Genomic DNA, 26,435 nt, shown 5'->3' on the forward strand with positions numbered 1-26,435 from the left:
TCTCAGGGACGGTCAGGTCTCTTACCAGAGCGAATTCGTCCACATGCACTCTGGTCTTCTCGATCTCTCCACTCTTGGCGTAGGGAAGAACAGAGGACTCGGCTCCTTTAGTGAATAACACCTTCTCCCCTAATAACCACACACCATGTGGTTAGCTGACACTTTGTATGGTTTTATTTCACCAGACATAAACTCTCCTTTTCAATTAAACTGTTATTTACAGATCAGCATTTCATACTCATTGCTATTAAGATGTTACTCAAAATATGGAAACGAGGACTTTTAAAAGACACCTTTTAGATTCTACCCTGCGCTTATACTTGTTGCTTATAGTTTGCCTCTTGTAAATTGTTTAATACATATGGTACATCGGAAATTAAATATGCCCAGTATTTGTTAGTGGAATTACCAACTGAATTGTGCATTTTTTAAAGTTTCAACTGTGTAAATAACAAATAAATTCTATGAACACCTATACTGAGCAATCTTAACTCGCATGAGTTGAGTTTCTTTGATTAAGAAATTGATGTCTATATAGTATCATATACAACAGCTGAATAAAAACCTCTACCATCTGGCTAAAACTCAATCTTATGCCTTTCAAAACAGAAAGCTAAAATACTGGCTTTTTTGTGTTGCTTTTGTTTTAAAGCCCAACAACACAAATGAAAATTCCATGCGTCCTGCTGGTAAGTACAACTTTCATGTTTCAAAAACTTGTAATAACTTGTTATTCTGGCAAAAGATGAAGGCATTATACAGTAGCTGTTGATCTGTGCACTGCTTTAAGGAATATTTCATTACATGTTAACCCTCAGGAGTCAAATATTGAACATTTAAAAAATGTGTAACATGTAATATTTATTTTGTACATGACAACTGCCTGTATATTACATCTATTTTTATTAGACTGCATTTAACGAAAGCTTGGACTATAGACCTTCTTATGTCAGACTACAAAAAGCTAAAGAAAATCCTTCAATCCGGAATTGTTTGTCTGTGTACTGCATCATGCAAATAAGGCGACTCCCATTGTCAACAGTAAATGAAACAGAGTATACAGAACGAATTACTTCACCTTCCTCAACTTAATCACATGCATTGGTTAAATCTTAAACACTGACATACAGTTGACTGTTTTGAAGAATTAAATAAATCATAAACATAAATCACTCAGGGTACCTGACTAGCATACCCCCCCCCCCCCCAAAAAAATTTTTTCCTCGTTTCCATTTCCGACTTAATATGAACACAGCATATGTATATAGCACTAGACATATGATTGATGTGATATATATACTGTATATACTGATATATATCAGGTATCTGTCACATACCTGAGGGAGCCTGTAATATCACACTCATGCGCCTTCGGTTTGCATCAAACTCTAATACATGAAGTAGTTTATACCTGTGGGAAAAAAACCTTGAGTGCTGTAACACTATTGAGTCAAAAACAAACTTCACAGACCAAACAAAGTACATATCTTAACTTTGTACTACAGTGCTGCTGAATTCTGATTTAAATTTAAATCACAGATTTATATTAATATACATAATCTAATATGTTAACGTTATCATAGTAACAGCTCATTTAGGGACTCATTAGATAAGAACTTTGTTGGGTCTGTAAAGTTTGTGCACATTACATAGATTTTTTTTTAAATCAAGTAAAGTTTTTCATGAGGAACTTTTCTGTAACAACTTAAATTGTGTTTTTTAATATGAAAAGCTGCTGTGGTATTAGGGGGAGAAAAGACTGATATGTGCTGTTACAGAAAAATAATCAACATCATGGTGGCAAAAGTAATGCCACTATACCACAACACCAGGTTGTTAATTATTTTCCAATAACAGAACAACATTGAGTGTTTTTTTCCTTAAATAACTTAGGTCTATATAACTTTAAGTCTCACTTTTCTGATTTGCCGAATGTTTTGATCTCCATGATTTCTCCATTACTTCCAGCAAAGGCCACGCCCATCCTGCAACATCAAACAGAGCAGAAATAATCAGGGGAAAAAACAGCATTATAATGTTTAACAGTGATGAGACAAGTAACAGACCTTTTTTCACTCATAGTCTTTAAAATTAGAACAGTGAAATGTGGTCCAAAGGTCTGTTTAAACACCCACAAAAACATCTCTAAAACGTCCAGGGTTAAATTGGACAGACTTACTTTCTCTCTCTCTCTTTTTTTTATTAAGCTCTTTCTCCATTAACTTCTTTCCCCCTTATTTTCTTTCTTAACCTGTACACACGGCAGGTTTATTTTTACCTCTTGGTGGCTTCCACGAGGGCTTTCTCATCAGGAGAGGAGGCGTAGTACTCCATCTGAGGGGTGAATCCATTAGCGTGTGAGAAAGGATCAGACACACCGTCTGTCTGATCATAACTGATCTGAACTGTGTGGCACAGAGAGACTGCTTTCAGGAACAGCTCCTCTTCCCTGCTCTAAAACAAAAAAACACGTACAATTCCATTTAAATATCCAAAAATAGGTCTGAAAAAAAAAACAAATTAAACAATTTAACAATTTAAATAGGCTAAGTGCTATAGTAACTTGCTTAAATTTGCTTAAAAGCTTAAAAAAGCTTAATGATATGTAGGGAAAAAAAACAGTTAATACTGTCAGAAAATGTCAGATTTTTCTCTTCATCATCACTTTACAGAAACACTATTGACAGGGTTTTTCTTTTTCTAAAAATTAAACAGTGACTTTGGGTCAGAATGTAATTTTCCAATCAGAGTGTTGTAGATGGGCCACACTGAAATACAATTTTGGTCTAAATCACAGCCCCACACAAAAAATGTGATAAAAACCCTTACACAAGAGCTGGTGTTTGAATATCTTATCACATTTCCTGCAGTTTCTCTCAAACATCGAACACTCTTATAATTTTACATCACCAGTGTTTTTAAAAAGAATTGGAGTCTCACCAGGCGAGAAACAGATCCGATGTCCGGGACGTCCTCCGTCATTCCCTCGGGGACCAATTTGCTGTTAATCTCTTGGTATTTGACGCCGTTAATGGAGCATTCACGAAACTGCATTTCATTTTCGGTCAAAGTTCCTGTCTTGTCAGTAAAAACATACTCCACCTACGGCACAGTAAGAGCAAAAAACTTTTACTCTGCTGACTTTTAAAACATCTCATTCAGGAGTGGAAATTGAACAACAGAGAAAAGAAACATGTATTATAGTCCACATTTCTAAGTGGAAATAAAGTCATGATGAGATTTCACATACAAGCATTCAACAAACAAAGGCTCTCTCTCACACACACCTGCCCGAGCTCCTCATTGAGGTCAGAAGTGTTGACCTGGGCTTTTTGGTCACTCTCCTCGTGGTAGAGGTCGAGATCCCAGCCGATAAAGAAGGAACCCAGAAACTTCTGCATCTCCACAGTGACATACAGTGAGATAGGGATAATGAAGTTGTACAGTACCAGAAAGGCCAGGAAATCAGAGATGAACTTCAAAATCTGTGTAAAACATGAAATGAAATTATTAGACATTTCTACTAATCCAATTCCCTCCCCACCCAGTCCCAATTTCTCCTTTCAATGACCTGATTGGTTGAGCAGTTTATAAAAAAAAAAAAAAAAAAGAGACAGCTCTTGCCTGGCTGCTGTTGCGTTCTGTCTCTGTCTTCTTGTTGTAGAATGGCTCGTCCCATTTGTTCTCTGCTTGCCAGGCGTATTTCAAAATGGTGCTAAGGACAGCCTCAAAAAGCAGGATGCTCAAATAGATGATGAGAAATGTGTTCATCGATCTGAGAGAGATTTAGGCAATTGATAAAAGGTCAATTGTGAATTTAAATAAAAGTGAGGGAAGTATGAAACGATTTCCATTTTGGGTAAAAAAAGAAAGTGAACGAGAGAGCGAGAACTTTGTACTTCTCTACTGCTGAGCGCTTCTGGGACTTGCACTTGTAATTCAGAGCCATCTTGGACTCCATGCCTGTGTACACAGCCACACCTAGGCACAAACAAAATGTGGATAATTAAACACACAAACACACAACCGATGCTTTAAAAGAACACTTTTAAAACATCCAAAACACACACAAATGCTTAAGTGCAGAAAAGAAAAATTTTGAAAATGTACCAAAGATCTCTTTGGTGTTTTTCAATCGAGCCCCTCGAAGCAGGAGGTTTTCTGGTCCTAGAGGTCTAATCACAACCAATAACACAGCTGTTAGCTGTCTAGTCCTTACAATGAGCACAACAAACCAAAGTTTTATGTCTTACAAACATACCTGACAATCTCTTCTCCATATTGTGTTACTGTGATTCTTCCAACAAATCTGTAAGTAAACAGACAAACAAAAATGATCAGAGCTTAATAAATAATATATATATATATATATATATATATATATATATATATACAAAGTAAAGAAATACAATTACACAAAACATCATAACCTCAGCAAAATAATGACTTATTTCCCAGGTTTTTTTCCATGAAATAAATAGACATTAAGTTAGCATTCTAACTCGTTAATCAATTTTTGCATTTAGTTTAAATCTTTTAGTATTTAGCTGTATGGGCTTTAAACTGTGTAATAAACATGGCCAGACAACTAAATAAACATTTAGTAAAGTGTGCTGAAAAGCAGCACTGAAACCCTGGTTTTGACTCTGACTCTCGTACCTGTATAAATCAGGCTCAGGCTGCTGGCACTCCACCACGGCCTGCAGGGCCTCGAGCCGTGACACAGACTGGGACACAGCCGTCTCCGGTACCGCGTAGTGAGTCTGAATACAGAGGGATAATGAGCTGGGCAGCAGAAATCACCTAATGGCTCATAAGCATGTTCAAGGGAAAGCACAGCAGTAGGAAAGCTGCAGTTTCTACAGTAGTGCTTTACATCAGCTCACAGATTCCACTGAGGACAGACTGTTTACCACTTACCTACATGCAAGCAACTCAGTATAGATGTGTTGATGTGTGAAATACCTGATGGTATTTAATTTCAGTAATTTAATTAATATTTTACTAAAACCTTGTCCAAATTCTGCAATCAAAGAAAATTATTATACTCGTGTAATCAATCAGTGTGACTTATCAGCTTGTGCAGAAAACTGGCTTAATTAACTTCAATTCAATTTAATTCAACTTCTGTATAGCATTTTTAACAATGGACATCATAGGTAATAGAGTTTTGTTTTCCTTTTTCTATTTGCACTTCTTCATCACCACTCCTCCATGTGTAGCTGTCTTATGATTTTGGTGTCCTCCTACACTACTCTTCTATTGGTGGATATTAGATGAGTATTAAAGCAGTGCTCAGAGTTAAAAAAAAAAAACAGTTTAAACTAACAGGACTTTTTAGAGGCAATTTTGGTCGTGACAGCGCATCTTTGTCTGAGAGCACATCGTCACACTGGGCGTTCTAAGACCAAAAAGCTCTTACACGATTTTTTGTAAATGACAGCAAAATTAGGCTGAAAATCATACAAGCTTAGGTGGAATCCTGATTTATCATACTTAGTACATTGTTTTGTCATGATTTACAAACTGTAGATTAAATTATTTAAAATTTTATTTAAATGATAATCTTGTATTTATTGTTTAAACCTAAGTAAAAGCAACATACCATCATTTCAGAAAGTTCAATATTTTTTCATAAAATCAGCAGAACTGAAATGTTTAGAAATCTTGTGCACAAAACTGACTGTTTTTTGTTGTTGTTTTGCACACCGACACACTGATTCAGCTCATGAACTCATAATTGGGTTGTGCGATTAGCTTTTTAGAAATATACTCATGATGTATACTAATGTAGTCACAGCATGAATCTTCAAACTGTCACAGACCTTCAGATTTGTCTCTCCATCTAAACTGGCTGTTGTGATGTGACACGTCCCCTCTGCGCGGTCTGAAGACAGAAGCACCAAATCAGCTGGAAACGTTTCATCTTTTGCTACTCGCACTATGTCTCCAACCTGGAAATAGACAGAAGAGACATTCAGAGAATCCATAAGAACTTTACAGAAATCTATATATATATATCTTTCTTTACTGAAAAAATGCTAATGGCATATTATTCACTGTGGGTATAACACACTTTTTAAACAAGAAATGGTTGGATGGTTTTGATGGCTTACCATGTCACACAATATACAACATAACATGCACACTAATTATACGAAAATGTAATGATTAATAATAATACTAAAACACTAAAGTTAAACATCATTGGAATTGTATTTGTGCAACTGAAGGTTCAATTTTTTCAAAACATAGTGCAAACAAAAACCTAAAAAGAGTAACATTGAACATTGTTTTTATCTCCCGCCTAATCAGACTGCAAATCACAGAGAGCAAGCAAAACAAACATAGACAACTAAGCATGGGTGAAAAGTGGGGTGTAGTGAAAAAGATGTGTGATTTGTTGTCTGCCATATCAATCAAACTGCCTTTTTGTAATTTATACCTTCCATATTTAAATATTTCACAAAATTCAATAAAAATACTTGGTGTAAAAATTGTAATGCAGAAGATAAAGAGAAAGCCTTGACTGCTCTTGTTTGTGTTATAGTTTAATGATTTTATAGAAATGGGAGTAGATTTAATAGATTTACAATGTAACTCACTCGTATATTCTTGGAGCGAGTCTGCACCAAACCGCCACTGCGCACCACAAATACTGGAGCACCGTTTACTTCATTATCGGCTTTGTGTCTCAGCCAGTCCTCGTAGCCCTGCAGTGTGTGTGTGTGTGTTGGGAACAAAAAAGAAAAGGTACGTGATTCCTCTTGTATGTAATATCGCAACAATCTGTGAACCGGGGTGCTAGTCAAGCCAATTTTACAACAGATACCACTGACACCAGAGTGAAGGAGGCCTGGCTTAGTCTGTCTGTCTCAGTACACGAAGAATAGATTTTTGGACGTCACTGTGTCAGCAAAGGAGACATGGCCTTCGTGTCAGTCTCAGGGAAGGAGGCGCTGCCTCTATGTGTCAGTAAGGAAGGAGTGGTCTCTGTGTAATGCCACTTTCAGGAAAGGAGGTGTATTTTTGTGTCAGTCTCAGTGAGAACGATGTGGCCTGTTTGTGGGTGGGTGAATGAGGCATGGTCTCTCTCTGTCAGGTTTAGTGAAGGAGGTGTAGTCAGTCCCTCGCAAATTTGCATTTGTTCCTACTTAACTGTAACAAAAAGATGAGTAAAGGATTTACACACCTTTCATGTTGTCACATTAAAATAAAACGTAAACAATGTTATTTCACAAAATGGGTAAATAATTGTTGTAATTTGAATCAGTAAAGAAAACTGATTTAATATACATCTGAACATACTGGAACAGAAACGCCAATAGATCAAAACACAAATATGAGACAACAGATCAGAATTTCCTGATACTTACATTTAGATGTTTTAAACAACCCTGCACATTTGTTTGCACCTACCTATTTTTCTAGTGACCAATGATACCGTTATTGCTTAAACAATCAATAGCTCTGAATTTCTGCTCTAAGTTTAAACCCTATAATTCACCTATGGAGACGTTTTAAAAAAAAGGGACCAGAGAGCTGTCCATGGAAGAAAAGCAAGCCATTTTTAATAAATGAAAGATAGTAAATTGATCAGAGCTATTGCAAAAGCATTGGACATAGCCAATATGGAATATCCTTAAAAAACATCCCCGTAATAACAACCAGACATCAAACACATCAGGCAAGTAAAACAGCAGCAGTTTATGGTAGAAACAATGTGAGAGCTATGAAGAAAAAAAAAAAACACAAGTCGGTCAGTTACATTACATAAAGGCAAAAGTATGGGATCTGCTTGTGATCCAAAATATGCAAGCGCATCACGCAAACATGGAAACCGTGGTGTGAAGGCTTGTGCTTGCATGACGGATTTTCGAACAAGTCTTCAAATCTTTCTTAATAATGTAACTTGTAATCATAGCAGCAGAATGTTCCAGAATTCAGAAATCTGCAGAAATATTCTGTCTGCCAATTTACAGAGAAATGCAGGAAATCTAATTTTGAGCAAGACAATGACCCAAAACAAACTGCCAACAAATCTTAGGACTTCATTAAGTAAAACAGCGGAAGGTTTCAGACTGGCCAGACCTAAATCCAACTGAGCATGCATTTAACCTCCCAAAGAGCAGACTACAGGGAAGAAACCAAGGAATGAAAGTACAGCTGTGGTTCAGGGCTGGAAAAGAATCACAAAAATGCAAGAAGAATGTGACAGTTTAATGATGTCACTGGTTCACTGGCTTGCATATGCAATAAAATATTAAGTATTATTTGCTTTAATTTACTTAAAAGTTGTCAGTCTTTCGGCTACCCCCGTTGAGGCGTTTAATTTAAGACTATGTTTTTATAAATTCTGCCTACAAAGAAATTGTGTGGTCTGCATCCAAAGGTGCCATGTACCATTTAACACGTAATTATCAGGAAATAAGAGTTGAAAAGTTTGATCTTTCAATACTTTCAAAGAGGATTGTCAAAGAAACAATTTCAGAATTTAACACTATTGCATACTTTCATTACTATTTAATTAGCGCACCATGTTTCACAAAGCTAATGCAGAAAACTCACCTGTTTAATGGCAGTTACTGTGATGACAAAAAATAAGGGAAGTCCACTTGTCACAGGGGAAGTTGGTGTGTCTATCATTAACTGTAGAAAGAAGTATAGTGTCATAAGAGAGAAATTCACTGCTACTGAACTGCAAAGTATATGTTTTAGTTACTTAACAAAAATCAATAACATATAAACATAATCATAGTAACTTCCAGTTGTAAAAAACAATAAAAAGCTACAAGAACGCTTAAAAATGTTTGTACTAAAAAGAGATGTGCTGCAATATTTAAATAATCAACAAAAGATAAGAAGAAGTAGAGCTCCTGTAACCACCCTGAAGCAGAACATTTTAAACATGAGCCTGTCTTTCATTCTTTTTATACCACAGAAATCAGCTAACAGTTAATAATATGTTACAGTAGCTACAAACACTCAGTCCCTCACTTGGCTTTCTTTTATTTCCCTCTTTCCTGATGTTAATAACATAAAAACATGCAGAGTTTAACCTCTCCTGTCCTGAAGATGGCAGAAAACAAAGATCAAACATCAAGCCCTGCAAGAAGTGATGAAAACTGTGCAATGCATCAAAGTAGATTTCTGCATAAAGCAAGCAACCTCAGCAGGAACTCCAGAGAGCAGTTATCCCGCTGAATAAACTACGCTATAATTTTGGGACACTACTGCATAACTAATAATCTGGCAGCACTGTTCTATACTTTGTGTTCTGAATTATCTCTAGACAACTAAAATATTTATATTATAAAGATTATCTTATCATCACTACACAGTGGCACCTAGGCATACAAATTTAATCTGTTCCAGAGACTAGTTCTTAAAGTGAAGTTCAGTATTTATAAGTTTCCGTTCTAGCCACCCAAAAATATTAACAATATTAACCATTTCTAACACTACAATGACCCATGTTGCTATGTCTTTATCATATCTTGCACAAAATGCAAAAAAAAGGTCCACAAAAAATATGTAAACTCTCTTCACTTGGCTTTCCAGTGACGTAAACAAGTTTTGAACAGCAACCAGACGCATGCACGACTTGCCCGGTCTCTTGTATGCCGAAAATGCTTAAAGCAAAGTTCTTGCAAAATGTTAGTTTTTAAGGTGAAAATTTGCAGGCGCTGGGGTGTTTGTATGCCGAGGTACCACTGTATATCTGTCTATAATTTATGTGTAATTTGGGTACGTATATTAGACTTTTGGATACATAGTATAGTTTCTCTACTATAGTAATATTTTCTATTGTAGATTTTTTATTACAGGTATATTACACATATTACACATATTATACTGTTATCTGCTCAATAAGCTACTGCACGTATTCACCAGTCATAACATGTTTAGTTATTTACAGTATCTGATATCTGTCTATCAATCTATCTAACATATCTACTCATCCATCCACCCACCCAACCTAAAAATTTTACCACATGAACAAAAGAAGTACAAGTTCTTGTAAATGTCACTATGAAAACAATAATTTTGTAGAAAGAGTGCATTATTATTCTGCTGTTATAAAAAGTCATCAACACTGATCAGAAAAGAAAATTTTACAGCAGTGAGGCAAAAATGAAAGAAAAATGAATGTGGGTCTTGATTTTGTTTAAAAAAAAGTCCCTCTACTGCGGTTAAGATTTCGCTCATGAAAACCTGAAGTCTGGCTCTCATAACCTTTATCTTGAGATAGCAGATTTCATAAAAAGAAAGCTGGCTCAAGGGCACCAGCGTGATAAAATAAAGGTCACAAAAGTAATATTCTCTTAAGGGGATCAGATAAACCTACAGCACATAAACAAACAAATGTAATAAGTCACAAAGAGCTCAAATGAAGCTATTTTAAGATCATCATAAAGGAGAACAGAGGAATCCATGATACACTACAGAGGAGTGGAATAATTAAGACCATTTAGAAGCCTGATACAGACACCTGCTAAATTCCACAAAGGTACGTGAAAGAAACTTCTCTCTCTCTGTCACATGCGCGAACAGACAGACAGACAGACAGATGGAAAGACACACTCTCGGGCAGACACACTCAGACACGCACAACCACTCAGACACGCGCACAACCACTCAGACAGACACGCGCACAACCACTCAGACAGACACGCGCACCCACTCAGACAGACAGACACGCGCACCCACACTCAGACAGACAGACACGCGCACCCACACTCAGACAGACAGACACGCGCACCCACACTCAGACAGACAGACACGCGCACCCACACTCAGACAGACAGACACGCGCACCCACACTCAGACAGACAGACACGCGCACCCACACTCAGACAGACAGACACGCGCACCCACACTCAGACAGACAGACACGCGCACCCACTCAGACAGACAGACACGCGCACGCACGCACTCAGACAGACAGACAGATACGCGCACGCACGCACTCAGACAGACAGACAGACACGCGCACGCACTCAGACAGACAGATAGACACGCGCACGCACTCAGACAGACAGATAGACACGCGCACGCACTCAGACAGACAGACACGCGCACGCACTCAGACTCGCGGACACCCGGACGCACTCAGACTCGCGGACACCCGGACGCACTCAGACTCGCGGACACCCGGACGCACTCAGACTCGCGGACACCCGGACGCACTCAGACTCGCGGACACCCGGAGGCACTCAGACTCGCGGACACCCGGACGCACTCAGACTCGCGGACACCCGGACGCACTCAGACTCGCGGACGCACTCAGACTCGCGGACGCACTCAGACACGCGCACGCACTCAGACACGCGCACGCACTCAGACTCATCAAGCACACACTCATCAAGCACACACTCATCAAGCACACACTCATCAAGCACACACTCATCAAGCACACACAAACAATTATCAAGCACACACACACTCATCAAATCGTGAGAAGGACTGTGTCTTACCTGGACAAGGAAGATGATGAGGAAGTAAAAATTGGCTATCCTTCTGAACTGTTCGAACAGATTTTTGGGAATGAAGTTCCATATGGTGTACTGCAGAGGAAATATTAAAGCTGTGAGTGATTAATATATTCTGACCCATTAGAAAAAGAACAAAAAAAACTTATAATTTGGCATGTACAAGAAACGTTCAAGTCAAACCGGGACTTTTAATGAACTGTAAAACCAAATGACATTTACAGAAGACTTTACGCACAAAGCATTCTGTTTAACCAGGACCTCGTCACACCACTTGTACACTACGGCTGGGAGTTACTGCCACATCCCACATATTGACCTGAGAACACTTTCTACCTTGATGGTATTCAAGCACTAGTGAAACGGTGGGTTAAGTGTATTAGTGTAGCAGGGAATTATATAACTAACCGTGTTCTGTTATTCTACACAATCAAGTCTTGGTTTGACCTGAATGCCCACATACAAGTGTGTAATTTTATTCGGGGAGAAAAAAGCTAACGAAACAAAAGATTTGTTATACATTAAAGATCAGGAAAGCTGCAATAATATTACACACAATATAACATTACTTCAAATTACACATCACAATATATAATTTTACTGTGGTTTTGCTAACACAGCGCCAACAAAAGGTCAATGTGGGCTAAGAGATTTCTGTTCTGCATTTATAAATACTTAAAAATTTCAAGACAAAAAGTAAGGTTTTTTAACATTAAATAATTAATAAAGTTTTTAAAGTTTAGAACCCTAATGATAATGAAGATAAAAAGATGTATCATTGTGTTATATTGCTCAACTTTCATTTTTCATACTAAAAATCTATCAAAAAAGTCTGCAATGTTTTGAGGAAATAATAGTTGATCTTGTGATCTTGTATACCACATTTCTGAAATACTATATTCTTGAAATATACACATTATACAGAAAGAGAGAGATCACCTTTTTAATACTGTAAGTAAATATAAATTCTTCTGTTAATGTCAGATTTATAACTATATACTAACTATATAATTATAACAAATATATTATGTTATTTCTGGTGCTGCATTATCAGTTTCATTCTATGTTTATCATGTATTTTTAGAATTAATAAATGAATAACACTAAAATATTGTCACAGACAGCAGCACATGGGCACAGGACAGATTTTCAATTTGTCCTTAAATTCACATGTTTCTTTTAACACTTCTAGCGATCACAGACCATCAGACAATAAAAGCTATAAAAAGCCACTGTGGTTTGCATAACCATAATTGTGGTTTTTACTTGAAGCAAAAAATACAAAAGAAAAGTAAACCAAAAAAGTATAAAGCCTCTCTTTAGATTCTAATACAATAACCAGTCATTTTAACAAGAACAGCTGAACACCTGTACACCTGCTCATTCATGCGTTTACCTGCCAATCATCTGGCAGCACGACAACAAAATAATGCAGATACAGGTCAAGAACTTCAGTTAATGTTCATGTCAAACAACAGAATAAAAAAAAAGTGTAAACCCTGTGGTTTTAATTGTGGCATGGTTGTTAATGACAAATGAGTTGGTCCGAGGATTTCACATGCAACAGTGTCTTGAGTTCAGCAAAGTGTTAAAAACAATAAACATCCTGTGTGATAAGGGTTTCCAGGCTGAAACACATTGCTGTTATGCGAGATCAGAGGAGGATGACTGGTATGAACTGACAGGAAGAATATTGTAACTCAGAAGCCTTTATAACGGTGGTCAGTAGTTTAAGAGTGTTTATATAAGTTACTATATCCTTTCTGGCAGATCAAACCATTTGGGCCATTTTCCTCTGACCTCTCTGATCAACCATGTGTTTCAGCTTGCAGGCTCTTTTCTTTTGTTTTTCACCCCAAACTGAGTGTGAAATTCACAGAACAGCAATTTCTGAAATACTCAAACCAACACATCCGCTACCAACATCGATGATACATGACATTTTTTGTTCTTCACCCCGGTTAGATTACTGCCAGAATGTGCAGGTGTTCCTAATATAATGGACAATTGACTCGGGATCAGAACTGTAGTTTCCTATTATTCTAATATTGTAGAAACTATACACAATTTTATTTAAACATAGCCGATAATTTTAGGATGAAGTCTAGAGTTTTTTGTGCTGCAGGAATGGTTGTGAAATTAAGGGGCTCTCAGACTTGACTTACCTTGGAGGAGATGATTCTGTTGTCCGCAAACCTCTGTGGAATGTAATGTCCATGTTGAGGGAAGCGGTTTGCGATGTAAACGGTTCTGGTGTCACTTTGATGCGGCGGGTCAAAACCCTGCAAGAGAGGAACACAAATAAGGCAGAAGTTTAGACATTCAAGCTGTCTCTGTCTCACCTGTCTATCCATCCAGCTGATTTTTTTTTTCCTTTGTGTAGACAGAAAAAGGGAATCAGCAAGAAAAATTAGGAACTATATCAACTAATTAACACTGTACAAATCATACTGTAGCAGTAGACGATTTAATTCCGTATTAAATGAAAGGTTTATATAATGCAATGCATACCAATAACTTATCCTTTCTATGATAAAAGCTCATTCATAAAGACCTATACAGTAACAAGTTTTCTGCAAGGTGAATTTTTTTTTTTAATTTTCAGATGAAGACAGCACCAAAAAAATTTTTTAAAGCTGTAAACAACACAACATTTCTAACATCTTCAGGACAAAGGTTTTTTTTGTGGTTTCTCAGTAAAACAACATTTGACTTTTTTCTCATTAACTTTAGGAGAGGAGAAGAAGAAGAAGAAACACACACACACACACACACACACACAGAGGTTGGGGAGAAACCAAATGGTTATAGCTGCTATTACTGTATGTGTGAACAGATTTACAGTATCAAATGTACCTATGCTGTTTTCTAAAAAAATTTAATCAGTTGACAAGTTCCTACGGTATCTTCAGAACATACAGGAAAATAATCAATGCTCTGGAGTGGTAAGTGTATCTCCGCTTTATGCCAGGTTGTATCCTGCCAGTTACTGTGCACTATTTTTCTCTAACAGCATGGCATCAAATGTCTCCTCATATGTGATTGGTTACTGCACATTTTAGCTCTGCGAAACAGCATTAAAAAGAGTGGCATAGATTTGTGCCTTATGTAATGATGTCAATATTAGGCGCCAATGTAGTTTAGAGATCTAATCTCTGTAGAACGACAGACCTGGCCTGAAAGGTGCATTATTAATTCAGACATAGAGCAGCTGAACAATTCATTACAGAAAGGTCTCACTTGCAGCACTGCGGACTTAAATCACTTACTACTGAATTTCAGTACTGGCTTTTTATTTACAGTCCCTCAGGAAGGGATGTGGGATGTCAGACATGACGCACAGACCGCAGAAATCATATTCCTTAAAAAAAAAAAAAAGTTTATTATTTTTTTTTACATTGATGTGACCTCTCGATACACACGTAACCAGATTATGATGCAGTTTGGATTTCTCTCTAACTTAAATGCTGCACATTTGTCTAAATAATTAAATCTACAGAGGGACACTAATCAAATCATGGCTTGATCGATCGCCATGACAACACAACCCATTTCCATAAAGCAGCACACTTGTGCTTTGCTTTCAGCTTTTGATTTTATTTTTCAGGATGATAAAAAGAACAAATAATCAAAGAACAAAAGGTCAGGGTCAAATTTTTTTATCTGATGTGACACTTTAGAGATATATGCTAGAATGGAAAGGTGAAGCCATAACATTGCTTTAAGACTGGATTTTTACTGGTCCCCTAGCAGGCTGCAATATACCAGGAGGAGTAGAAGTTCAGTTGCTTGTTTATTAATAAAAAAATTATATGAATATGGTCTACTAATTTGATTTTCTTTGTTGATGTTAAAAAATGGAAATTAATTTCATAATTTAACTTTTGTATGACAACTTGAGCTTCTGTAGTTCTGCTACGTGGGAAATACAAAATATAACATGACGAAACCAAAGAGCTTGTTTATGAGAGAGGTGTGGTTTCTTCAGTCGTATGTAAATGGTTTGCGTTGAACAAGCCAAAGCCCAATGTAAAATCTGTCTGAAGTTTGCAGCAACTAAAAGAAGCAGCATGACTTATTTATTCCAACACCTCAAACAGAACCACATTGTTGAATGGGAGGCGTGTGTAGCGCTGGGAGCTAAACAAGACAGCAGTAGTGCCAAAACCCCGGCTAAAAAGCAGGTAACAATAGCAGTCTCATTTTCCCACTGTATCCCATTTGATAAGCAGGGGCCTCGATAGAAAGATATTACTGATGGTGTGGCACATTACATCACAAGACATTGTGCCCATATATACAGTTGAAAAGCCTGGATTTTATCATATGCTCAAAATAATCCACCAATATGAGCTTCCAAGCCAAAAGTTTTTCAGAAACATGAAAAGCAACATGAGGCAAACTTTCTGAGACTTAGTAATCTGGCCAAGAACTATCTCGCTATTCCTGCTATAAGTGCCCCATCAGAGACGTTCTTTAGTATTGGCGGGGGCATTGTATCATGCTACAGGGCATGTCTCAAGTCTGATGTAGTGGACAGGCTTGTGTTCCTTGCTAAAAACATGCAAAATGCTCATGTTGAACTGGTTTACAAAATAGTTTTTCATCAGATATTTCTTTTCTACTTCTATTCCATTTAGTTCATTTAGTATTTTTACAACTATTTATTTTATAAGAAACAATTCAAGTCTTTAGCTTGCACTTTACAAATCCCACATATTTTGTAATATTACTTTATTTTGTATAACAGGAATGACAATAACTTGCCATAACCAGAACCCAAATAAATAAAGATTTCCCAAAGATTTGCATGTTGTTTGTACCGATTATAGTCTTTCAAAAATAACAAAAAAAATTGTTAATGAAATTTGTATTAACACTGTTTGGTTATTTTAAAAATAATCCATCCTATACCCTCTAATCATTCTAAAATTGTATTTAATCTAAAAAAACTCACGATTAAATTTATTGGACATATCACCCAGCTCTAGACAGAAGTATGCCACCCCTCCAATCTGCTTCCTAGACCCCTGGCTAATGATGGCTGCAGCAGGATTTATACACATGATCTCCAGATAATAGTGCCAACACTTTTCTCTTGCACCGGGAATGCATAAAACAGAACGGAACAGATGTGCTTTTGAATTCCGTATTCTCCACTACCATGTACAAATTTCACAATGCCTGCTGTGAATTTATTTAGTCTGGATTGAATCACTGAAGAAACACTGCCTAAATGCAGCATCTTTAGATCACAGCAAGGACAGGACTGCAATGTTAAGACACGAGACAGAGTTTTTGAGTGAGTGAAAATACAGTTTAAAAATGTAAACTAGTCACAAATATAACGCAATATATTAACCCTATGTTCATGCCTTATGATAGGGTACATATAGTACACATATACAGTGAGTTCTGTAAATTGTACTTCTTCAGGTCCACAAGACTTACGGTCTGTTATCTCAATGGCAAAAAAACAAAAACTCATTGGTGTAATGACACCACACAATACCACTTGTGATATTTTAGTATCGCACAATATTGCACAAGAATTTATAACCCATAATTTATGTAAGATGCAGTACTAAACTTATAAGAAGCCTATTGAAACAGAAACGTGTATTTGATTTTAAAATCTTTAATGCATCCTCTTACTTTGCTTCCTCATGCTTTGTCTATCAAAAGCTCTTCAAAACCCTAGGCGTGGCATGAAAAATAGTATTATTCACAGGTTAAGCACTTTTTTAATTTAAAGTTTCACTTTGGAACAATTTAGAGGGATTGGGGCCTTGTTGCTTCTTGTTTGTGTTCTCTGTAATGTTTCGTATTAAAGAAAGACCTATACCTTTAAATATTCAGGGCTGAGGTGGTAGTGAAATGACCGCAAGTGAAAGCACAGAGTTACAGCTGCTGCTTCATTCCATGAAAATTAGTGAGTGAGGAAGCCACGTCATCCAACCCGTGTGACACACTTTCAACAGCTGCCTTCACCGAGCTTTTGTGTTTGCACTGTTTGCACTGTTTGCACATGCACGCGCGCGCACAAACACACACACACACACACACAGGTACAGGTACATATACATACACCTCTCCAAGGGCAGCCAGCATTCGAATCAATCAGACAACAGGCTGCATTTTCAAAAAAACAAGGAGGCACTGATTAAACTTTGACCACAATAAGGAATGTAATTCAACAAATGTATTTTTAATTTTTCTTAAGTGCAGAAACCATTAACAATCACTGAGGGCTTATGTGTGTGACTTAATTACTGTGTAATGCAATTTATTCCAAAAAAGGACAGACAAACCAGAACATTTCACTTTAAAGTCAATCTCTGTGTGATTCAACATGCTTTACATTCATTTTGCATGCCACGTCCTTCATTTTCATTTAATAAAAAAAACAGCAACAAGGAAACTTCCAGTCTGTTCAAGAGCATAAAGCTACTTACAAGGTGAATTAGTATTAGAATTACTATTATTATGACCATAGTAAAAATGTTTTGTAATCAATGCACTTGTTCTCACATGCTATGGTTTCCATAGAAAGAGCTCATTCACAAGAAAAACGTGTCACATTAACCAATTAAAAAAGTCTGCAATCATTCATCTATAAGAAGAAAAATAAAAACATGTATGGAAAAAAAAAATTCTTCAGCATAAGTGCTTTGTAACAATCAGCAGTAAAGCTAACTACAAGGTGAGAAGAATAAACCATGGAGGTGATGGGCAGTCCTGAGAAATGTACAAGATTTACTTTATATTTCCACTTACTCTGCTTTAGAGTATGCTCAGCTAGCAAACTGTTACTGTTTTATTGCACTATCACTTGTACTATCACTTGTTCCACACGAAGTAGTGCCCTTGTTCAGGGATAGCGATTATTAAAACATCTGTGACCAGTGAGTTGTACATGTAGTTAAACATTACTCTCTAGCTGCTCTGCAGGACTCATGGAATACCACATGTCTATTCCAAGTATACCAAAATAAAAAGAAGGAATAATAAATAATGCTTAAGCAAAACATGCATGCACACACTGCATTCATTGTATGTATGAATAACAGTACACCTACTCAGTTATCTAATCAGCCAAACATGTGGCAGCAGCACAATGCACACAATCAGATACAGGGCAAGCGCTTCAGGAAATGCTCATACTAAACATCTCTGTGATTGTAACCAAAAATGAATAGATGAAAAATAGAAAAGAACAGAATAAAGTGATTTTGTTCAATCTATCCATCCATTCACCCATTAAGCCAGCATCAGTAGTTGGCCTCAATGGCCTGAATGACTTCACGCCTGCTGACGATGCTGTAAGTACAATTACGCTACCTCTGGCAACCTACAGGAGTACCACAATTGCCAATCATCCTACAAAACATGTTTTTGGACTGCAGAGGAAACTAGAGAAAAACTCCCAATCCCCTCGCATACAGACTGAATGTGAGAGTAACAGGTAAGTCCCTGACCCTGGGAGTGTGAGACATTGGTGCTAACTGTGCTGCCAAACATAAAAGGTCAAGTCAGAGTTCTGACTGCACTGAAGGGAAGTGGTTTTGTCATGACACAATAATATGATTGCACTGCTGTTACAAAAGGAAACTTTGGGATCTCTCAACGAATTGCCAGAACCTCTTCATGACGACACTCCAGTTAGATTTCTGGTTGTGAAAATTCAACTACTGATGTTGAATTTTGACAAGCAACCGGCTCACATTCCACCACGTATACTCAAGTTCTTGTCGAACAGACGCCAAAGGCAACTACTGATATCGTCTATTAAGGCGTTTCTGACGGTAGAACCCACATGAATTACAAAGTGCATTATCAGGCCTGTGCCAAAGTAAAAAATTGAAAAAAAAATTCTAGCATGCAATGTGTTAACAAAATGGTATAGTTTATAATTTTTCTATAGACAGAAACACAAGCACAGATTAGCCTTTATTTGTCATCAGTTAGTTTTTTTACTTACTACTCACTGTACTTACCCTCTTTGACAATTTTATCAATATCACCTATGATATTGGGTCACTATGGAATTTCATAATTTTGATGTCTTAACTGAGATGAAGAAAATTCCCCCAACTTACGTAAACATTCAGGGAACTCTTTTAAAGAACTTTAAACTTTAACTACAAGATAACTTCAGAGTTCACCAATACTGAGTAATTACTCAAAAATTCACTAAAAGAACAGTCTTTCTCTCTGCCATTAAAACAGCAGATGGGCCTTATTGTATACAAATTGGGAATGATTTTGCATATGTATCATGAACCTTTCAATGATATCTGAAGCATGAGAAGCTTCAAACTTTGTTTCTCAAATCTCTTGCACTCTCAACTGGACTCACATTTTCTGTCACAGTAAATGTGTGTAAACGCTCCAAATTCATTAATGTAATATTAACTCTCTTTGTGCTTGTTTGGAAATTAACTTTTTATAAGTTGGTTTTTTTATTATTCATTAATAAAACTGCAGAAAGAATTCAGCCAAAAAAGGTAAATAAAACATGAAAGTAAAAATAGGATGCAGATTTTCACCAAAAAAATACGAAGAAGTCTTACATTTGATACATTTTTGGTGATTATAATAATGAAGTGATTAAATACGCAGCCAGTCAGCTCTCAGGTGTGTTTCAACACTTTGAGCACCAGCTCAACAGTGAAAATTTCAGTCACGTGAATATTATGCTAAAGAGTAAAAACTGTATGTTTATGTTTGGATACTGTTCATTCCAATTGGAAGGTGAACTTATTTATTGCAAGTTTTATATCGTAAACTGCACAGGAACAATTCTGCTCTTTTTGTTTTCTGCTCCTTTTGGATGGGGATGATTTGCATGGGAATCTCTACTAGCTCCATCATTTAAAGGCTCCTCTAAGTAGCTTCCTTCCTGCTCAGTTGACAAATGAATCAGCGTAATCTTATGATCAACCATTTGACCACATGACTTCAGCCATGACACAGTCTGTAGACACAACAACATGGCAGAAATTCATACTGCAGTCTGCAGTTTAATACCCTCAAGACAGTTGTACTAAACTGCATATTTTTAACATTATTTTATTCCATGAACTTCAAATCTGCAGTGGATTTTTGTTTTAAACCTCTCTGTAGGAAAACGTGTGCGATCCTCTGAGAGGTAATGTACATTTATACCACTCTCTAGCAAACCTGAAACAGTGTGTAAAATTAATCTGAGCTTCAATAACCAGCTTTTAAACAAATCACTGAAGTGAAACGCATTAAAGCACTTATGAAACACAGGCTGTAATAAATCAATACATTACGAGACCAGAGTGCTTAATTAAATACATCAGATTAATGGAGCGCCTCCTCCCACTGAGCTCAAGTCTCTTAAAAGAATGCTGCAGGCATGAAAAACTGACAAACATGCAGCAATACAAAGCTACTGTAATGTATGGATAAGCACCCTACTTTCAAAATTTAATTTTACAATATTTTATTAAGTTGTTTAATGAAAATAATGATGTGAATGAATGAATGAAGTGAAATGCAGTAACAATGCCCGGTGTTAGGCATTAGACCTAATTAACATTAATTAATAATTCATACTACTGGTACATCTTGCCTCATCTCAGGGCAGGGAAAAAAACCCCGAGGCCAAGCCTTCTTCATTGGAAATGACAGACACACACAGAGGCCACGCCTCCTTCACTGGGACTGACAAAGAGGCCAAACCTCCTTCACTGGGACTGACAGGCATGTACACAGGGCCCATGCACCATCACTAGAATTAACAGACACACAGACCATGCCTTCAAACCACTGTGAATGTGACTGTGTAATGCTGACATCCTGTATACCCTGAGAACCTGATGACACACACACACAAACACACACACACACACACACACACGCCTGGAACATCAACACAGTGACTGCAGAAAACCTGTCAGGTGAGATTGTCTCTACCTGGAAGCTCAAAAAGCACTTAATTAACTACCTGAAAAGTAATAAATCTGCTTCTAACTATGACACAAAACACACTAACTTCAGCTACATACCTACTATAGGACATGGATGAGGCATAGCACTGTTCGTTTGTGTAAAGAAATATATATTTGCAAAGAAAAAAAAAAATCACAGATCGCTGCACAATAATGACTGCTCTGAAGATTCTGCTTTTATTAAATATTATGTTATCTTGTTATTTTTCAAAAAATAAATTTACAGTTACATTAAATTAGTTCTGTTAACAGTCCTCCTTGCAAAAATGTTGCCACCACCTTAATGATAATGTTTTTTTTTCTACCATTTACGACAGGGCTAGTGTCCAGCACAGTTTGGTGCTTATTCTGCTCATACTCAGCTGATTTAACGAATCTGATAGATACCAGGTTCAGTGGTTATGTTGTTTATGAATTATAAACTGTGTGTTAAACACTGTCCCTCCTGGACTGGAGTTGAAGATCTGTGAAGATTTATGATGTGGAGCATCTGCAGTAAAAGTCCCTGTGAAAGAGCTGCTTCTACAGAAACAACATATTAGAATGAGCGCTTCAATAAAAACCTGTGACTTGCAGCTGCATTACTGTCAGAGCTGCCATTATAGAAAATTGATCAACATCAACATTTCAGTGTCACAAAGTTTTTCCGTGTTCATGTTCGGGGTTCCCTGCAGGAAGCTCAAATTCACGCCTGACTTGTGAGAGAAAAGACGGAAAGAGAGAGATGTTAATTATGGAGGAAAGAAATGCTTAGGGAAACGTGAACCATCAAATGCATGGGGTTTAAATAAAGTCCAAAATAACAAGGCATAAAAACACACTTGTGTTTTTGCTGTTTAAAGACACCGACAGGAAAATATAAAACATCAGCATTGTCATCTAAAGATTATGTGGTAGGATATGATGCGGCTAACACCGCAAACACAGCGTTTATTCATAACGTAGACTGTTATCTCCACATAGGACATGTCTACACAGCACACATGCACAACTAGTAGAACTGGGTAATATTGCAGAACTGTGATATTATATTTTTGACATATGTGACATGCATCACCTTTTACTTTGCTTACACACTGCCATCAAAATGGTTGTGCTTATGGTGAAATATAAAAATTAAGTGAAAAAGAATTTAACAACTTGATTTAAAACTGATGCAAGTTTATTTTAAAAAAAGGATTTTAAAATGTATTATTTATGTATATATTAGGGGTGGGCAATATAACCAAAATCTTCTATCACGATAGAAGCAATTTTCCACCTCGATAACGATATTTATCACAATATATAAAATAATATAAAAATTCAAACAATAAGAAACTGTTTTACATAGTGTAATTTTATTTAAACTGTGAATTGCTGAGGTTTGTCGCATTTTTTTTACTTTGGCCATATTCGTTTGGATCAGATTTCAGATGATAAAAAAGGTTTGATGTGTTTCCACCGCTTGCTAAATCAGTGCACTTGCATACCTTGCAAATCTCGTTCGTCTTAGTCACATCACTTTTCTTATACCCAAACCAATTCCACACCACAGACGATGCATTTTTCTTTACAATCTCCTCGTTGTTGGTTTCATCACATTTAAGCAAACTCACTGCTGCACAGTCTTCTTCCATTGTCGAAGTGTATGTGAAGCCAAACACATGAAAAGTTGGACGAAACCGTGTCACCTGATTGAACCATCATCTCTGCGCTATCCAGATAGTCGCGCTGCGCTGTCCACTGGGCTGGGCAGATATTTGGTCTACCTACGCCGGCTCAATTGCGTGCCATGGTTTTGCCCCACTTTAGATGTGTTTGGCTTCCCATAGAAGTGAATATGTATTGTGTGGTTATGTAACGTGCAACATCACGTGATCTATATCACGACTAAAACGATAGACCAAAATCTCTATTGGTTGACAAATTTCTACCAGTTAATCGTGTTTACCGGTATATCGCCCACCCATGATATATATATATATACATATATATATATATATATATATACATATATTACTATAAACTTATATATATAAACTTCGAAAGTAAAATATGAAAAAAACGAATTTAGCAAAAATCTACAAATAAAATATGATTCAGACGATTTAGTTTTATTATAAAACCCTATCATGATATGCATAATCACCATGTTGCAGTAAATACATTGTGATGTTCATTATAATTATACTGATGTCATAGGGCCCAGCCCTGTCTCATAATCTGCATTTCTATTTAAGAATAAGCAAAATGGTAAAAAGAAAAAACATATTGCTGTTGTTTTTTTTGTTTTGTTTTTTTAGAGATGTTTTGGAGTTACATTTTAAGATACTAATAATTAGGAGATAATTAGGTTACAGATTAATGAAATATAACTATAAATGAACAACTGTGACCTAATCCAAGAGCATTAGATCAGTTTGAACTGCAGTAGTGCTGAGCCACACCTCCTTTGTATTTGCAGTTTTTGTGTCTGAGTCCTCCTCCTGTTTTTAGACTTTCACACAGATGTTACCTAATAAACGTTTCCGTTTATCATCACTACATGCGTGTGTAGTTTTTAAACAGTCGATTAACAGTGTAATTCTGCCAAACAATGATAGGACTAGCAAAGAATTTAAGAATTTTAGGCAGGATATGATATCAAATCAATATCACAATTACTTAAAGATTTTACAATTAAATTTACTAACAAAATGGCTTTGAAGTTCTACCTTTATGTGCGGTATTAATGTACTTTTCCCATATATTTCACTGATGAGTTTTATAAATATTTTTTTGATGATTATTCTCTTTTTTTTTCTTTCTACTTCATGTTGCTTCCATGTGTCAGACAAGACGGGCGGAGTCATGTGACTACACAGGCGGGAAATATGATTTTAGAAGGACAGTAAATGCACACACAGTGAGTAAAGTATTAACAGAATTTAAAAAAAACTAAGTATTAATAAAAAAAAACTGTTATTAGCAAGATTATTACAAGTTCTGCATGTGGGTTTGGTGATTTTAATGATTTTTTTTATTATTAACGACCTGGCCATTACAAATTTATTCAACTTTAATGATTGTCTTCAAAAAGATTATTTAAAGGAGATAATACAGGCAAATATCAGATCACATCTCTATGATAAACAACATGTACCTTTACATTTAGAAATTGGTTTAAATTGATATAAATTGGTATATAAATAACTTAAATATGTTAAAAATTATATATTTACTTAATATTATATCCTTTGCTTCCTGTTTGTAATTAGTATTTAAATAATTGTTTTTCATTTCTAATAATCAAGATAACAGCCTTTCGGTTTCTCTGTAGCAGCTCTGTGCTCTGGTCAAAATAAAAAACATAAGACAATAATGTTTAAGGTTTGATGACTAAGTTGTGTGTAAAGTGTTGTACAGAGCTTTTTTTGGTGTAAAAGTGTAGTTACAGTCTGTCCTCACACCTGAATATAATCTCTCACACACACACACACACCCACACACACACAGACACACAGACAGACAGACAGACAGACACACAGACAGACAGACAGACAGACAGACAGACACACAGACAGACAGACACACACAGACAGACAGACAGACACACACACAGACAGACAGACAGACACACACACAGACAGACAGACAGACACACAGACAGACAGACACACAGACAGACACACAGACAGACAGACACACAGACAGACAGACAGACACACAGACAGACAGACAGACACACAGACAGACACAGACAGACACACACAGGCAGACAGACAGACACACACAGACACACACACACACAGACAGACACACACACACATAGACAGACACACACACACATAGACAGACACACACACACATAGACAGACACACACACACATAGACAGACACACACATAGACACACACACACATAGACACACACACACATAGACACACACACACATAGACACACACACACATAGACACACACACACATAGACACACACACACACATAGACACACACACACACATAGACACACACACACACATAGACACACACACAGACACACACACAGACACACACACACATAGACACACACACAGACAGACACACACATAGACACACAGACACACACACAGACAGACAGACACACAGACAGACAGACAGACAGACAGACACACAGACAGACAGACACACAGACAGACACACAGACACACACAGACAGACAGTCACACACAGACAGACAGTCACACACAGACAGACAGTCACACACAGACAGACAGTCACACACAGACAGACAGACACACACAGACAGACAGTCACACACAGACAGACAGACAGTCACACACACACACACTTCATTAAATCACTTAATGTTTTAAATTCAGAAACACGAATAAAACCTCGTGTAGTAAAAGGTAATTAACTATTCATTATTTGTTGCTTAGTTGTTGAGTAATAAATGTAAACTAGAGAGGTACATTTCCTGAAGAAAATGTGAGTGGTGCTTGCCGTGGCGAAACTCTGGCCCTCCATATCTCTACGACAATGGGATCTTGATAGCAACATGCTAATATAGCTAGCATCAAGCTAGCACCATGCTAATCAGCTAAACATCATGCTAATTACACTAGCATGATGCTAGGAACATTCTATACATGTGATTAGCGAAAAGTTAGCATAATGCTAGCGACATGCTAATAGCGTTAGCATCATGCTAGCGATGTGCTGATGAAATTAGCATAACGCTAGCAAGATGCTAATTTTGTTAGCATCATGCTAGCAAAATGCTAATCGTGTTAGCATCATGCTAACAGCATGCTAATGAGGGTGCTAGGGGGCGTGGCTTATGAGCATGATGATAAATGCAAAAGAATGTCTCTACGACAGTCGGTTCCACAGTTAAGTCAATGTTAAGTCTGTAGGTGGTTAATTGCCCCCTGCAGGGGCAATTAACCACCCACCCCTTAGAAAAGTCACAGCACCCCGTTCCCGAAGATGGGCCGCACGG

General features: G+C 36.9%; 1 protein-coding gene across 5 annotated transcripts in view; it reads right to left on the reverse strand.

Annotated features, from left to right (window-relative positions):
• atp11b (ATPase phospholipid transporting 11B (putative)) overlaps positions 1-26,435 on the reverse strand; it is a 64,456-nt gene that overhangs the window by 32,437 nt on the left and 5,584 nt on the right. For all 5 annotated transcript variants that reach the window (XM_053513400.1, XM_053513404.1, XM_053513403.1 and 2 more), the window contains exons 2-17: positions 13,658-13,774; positions 11,478-11,567; positions 8,569-8,649; positions 6,606-6,713; positions 5,826-5,954; positions 4,660-4,763; positions 4,262-4,309; positions 4,111-4,175; positions 3,900-3,981; positions 3,625-3,775; positions 3,288-3,485; positions 2,941-3,102; positions 2,279-2,454; positions 1,917-1,985; positions 1,338-1,411; positions 26-129 (exon numbers count right to left, since the gene is read on the reverse strand). In XM_053513400.1, coding sequence (XP_053369375.1) covers positions 26-129; positions 1,338-1,411; positions 1,917-1,985; positions 2,279-2,454; positions 2,941-3,102; positions 3,288-3,485; positions 3,625-3,775; positions 3,900-3,981; positions 4,111-4,175; positions 4,262-4,309; positions 4,660-4,763; positions 5,826-5,954; positions 6,606-6,713; positions 8,569-8,649; positions 11,478-11,567; positions 13,658-13,774 — 1,758 coding nt within the window. The remainder of the gene's footprint in view (positions 1-25; positions 130-1,337; positions 1,412-1,916; positions 1,986-2,278; positions 2,455-2,940; positions 3,103-3,287; positions 3,486-3,624; positions 3,776-3,899; positions 3,982-4,110; positions 4,176-4,261; positions 4,310-4,659; positions 4,764-5,825; positions 5,955-6,605; positions 6,714-8,568; positions 8,650-11,477; positions 11,568-13,657; positions 13,775-26,435) is intronic.

The sequence above is a fragment of the Clarias gariepinus genome, chromosome 15 (assembly GCF_024256425.1).
Source record: "Clarias gariepinus isolate MV-2021 ecotype Netherlands chromosome 15, CGAR_prim_01v2, whole genome shotgun sequence".
Taxonomy (NCBI): Eukaryota; Metazoa; Chordata; class Actinopteri; order Siluriformes; family Clariidae; genus Clarias; species Clarias gariepinus.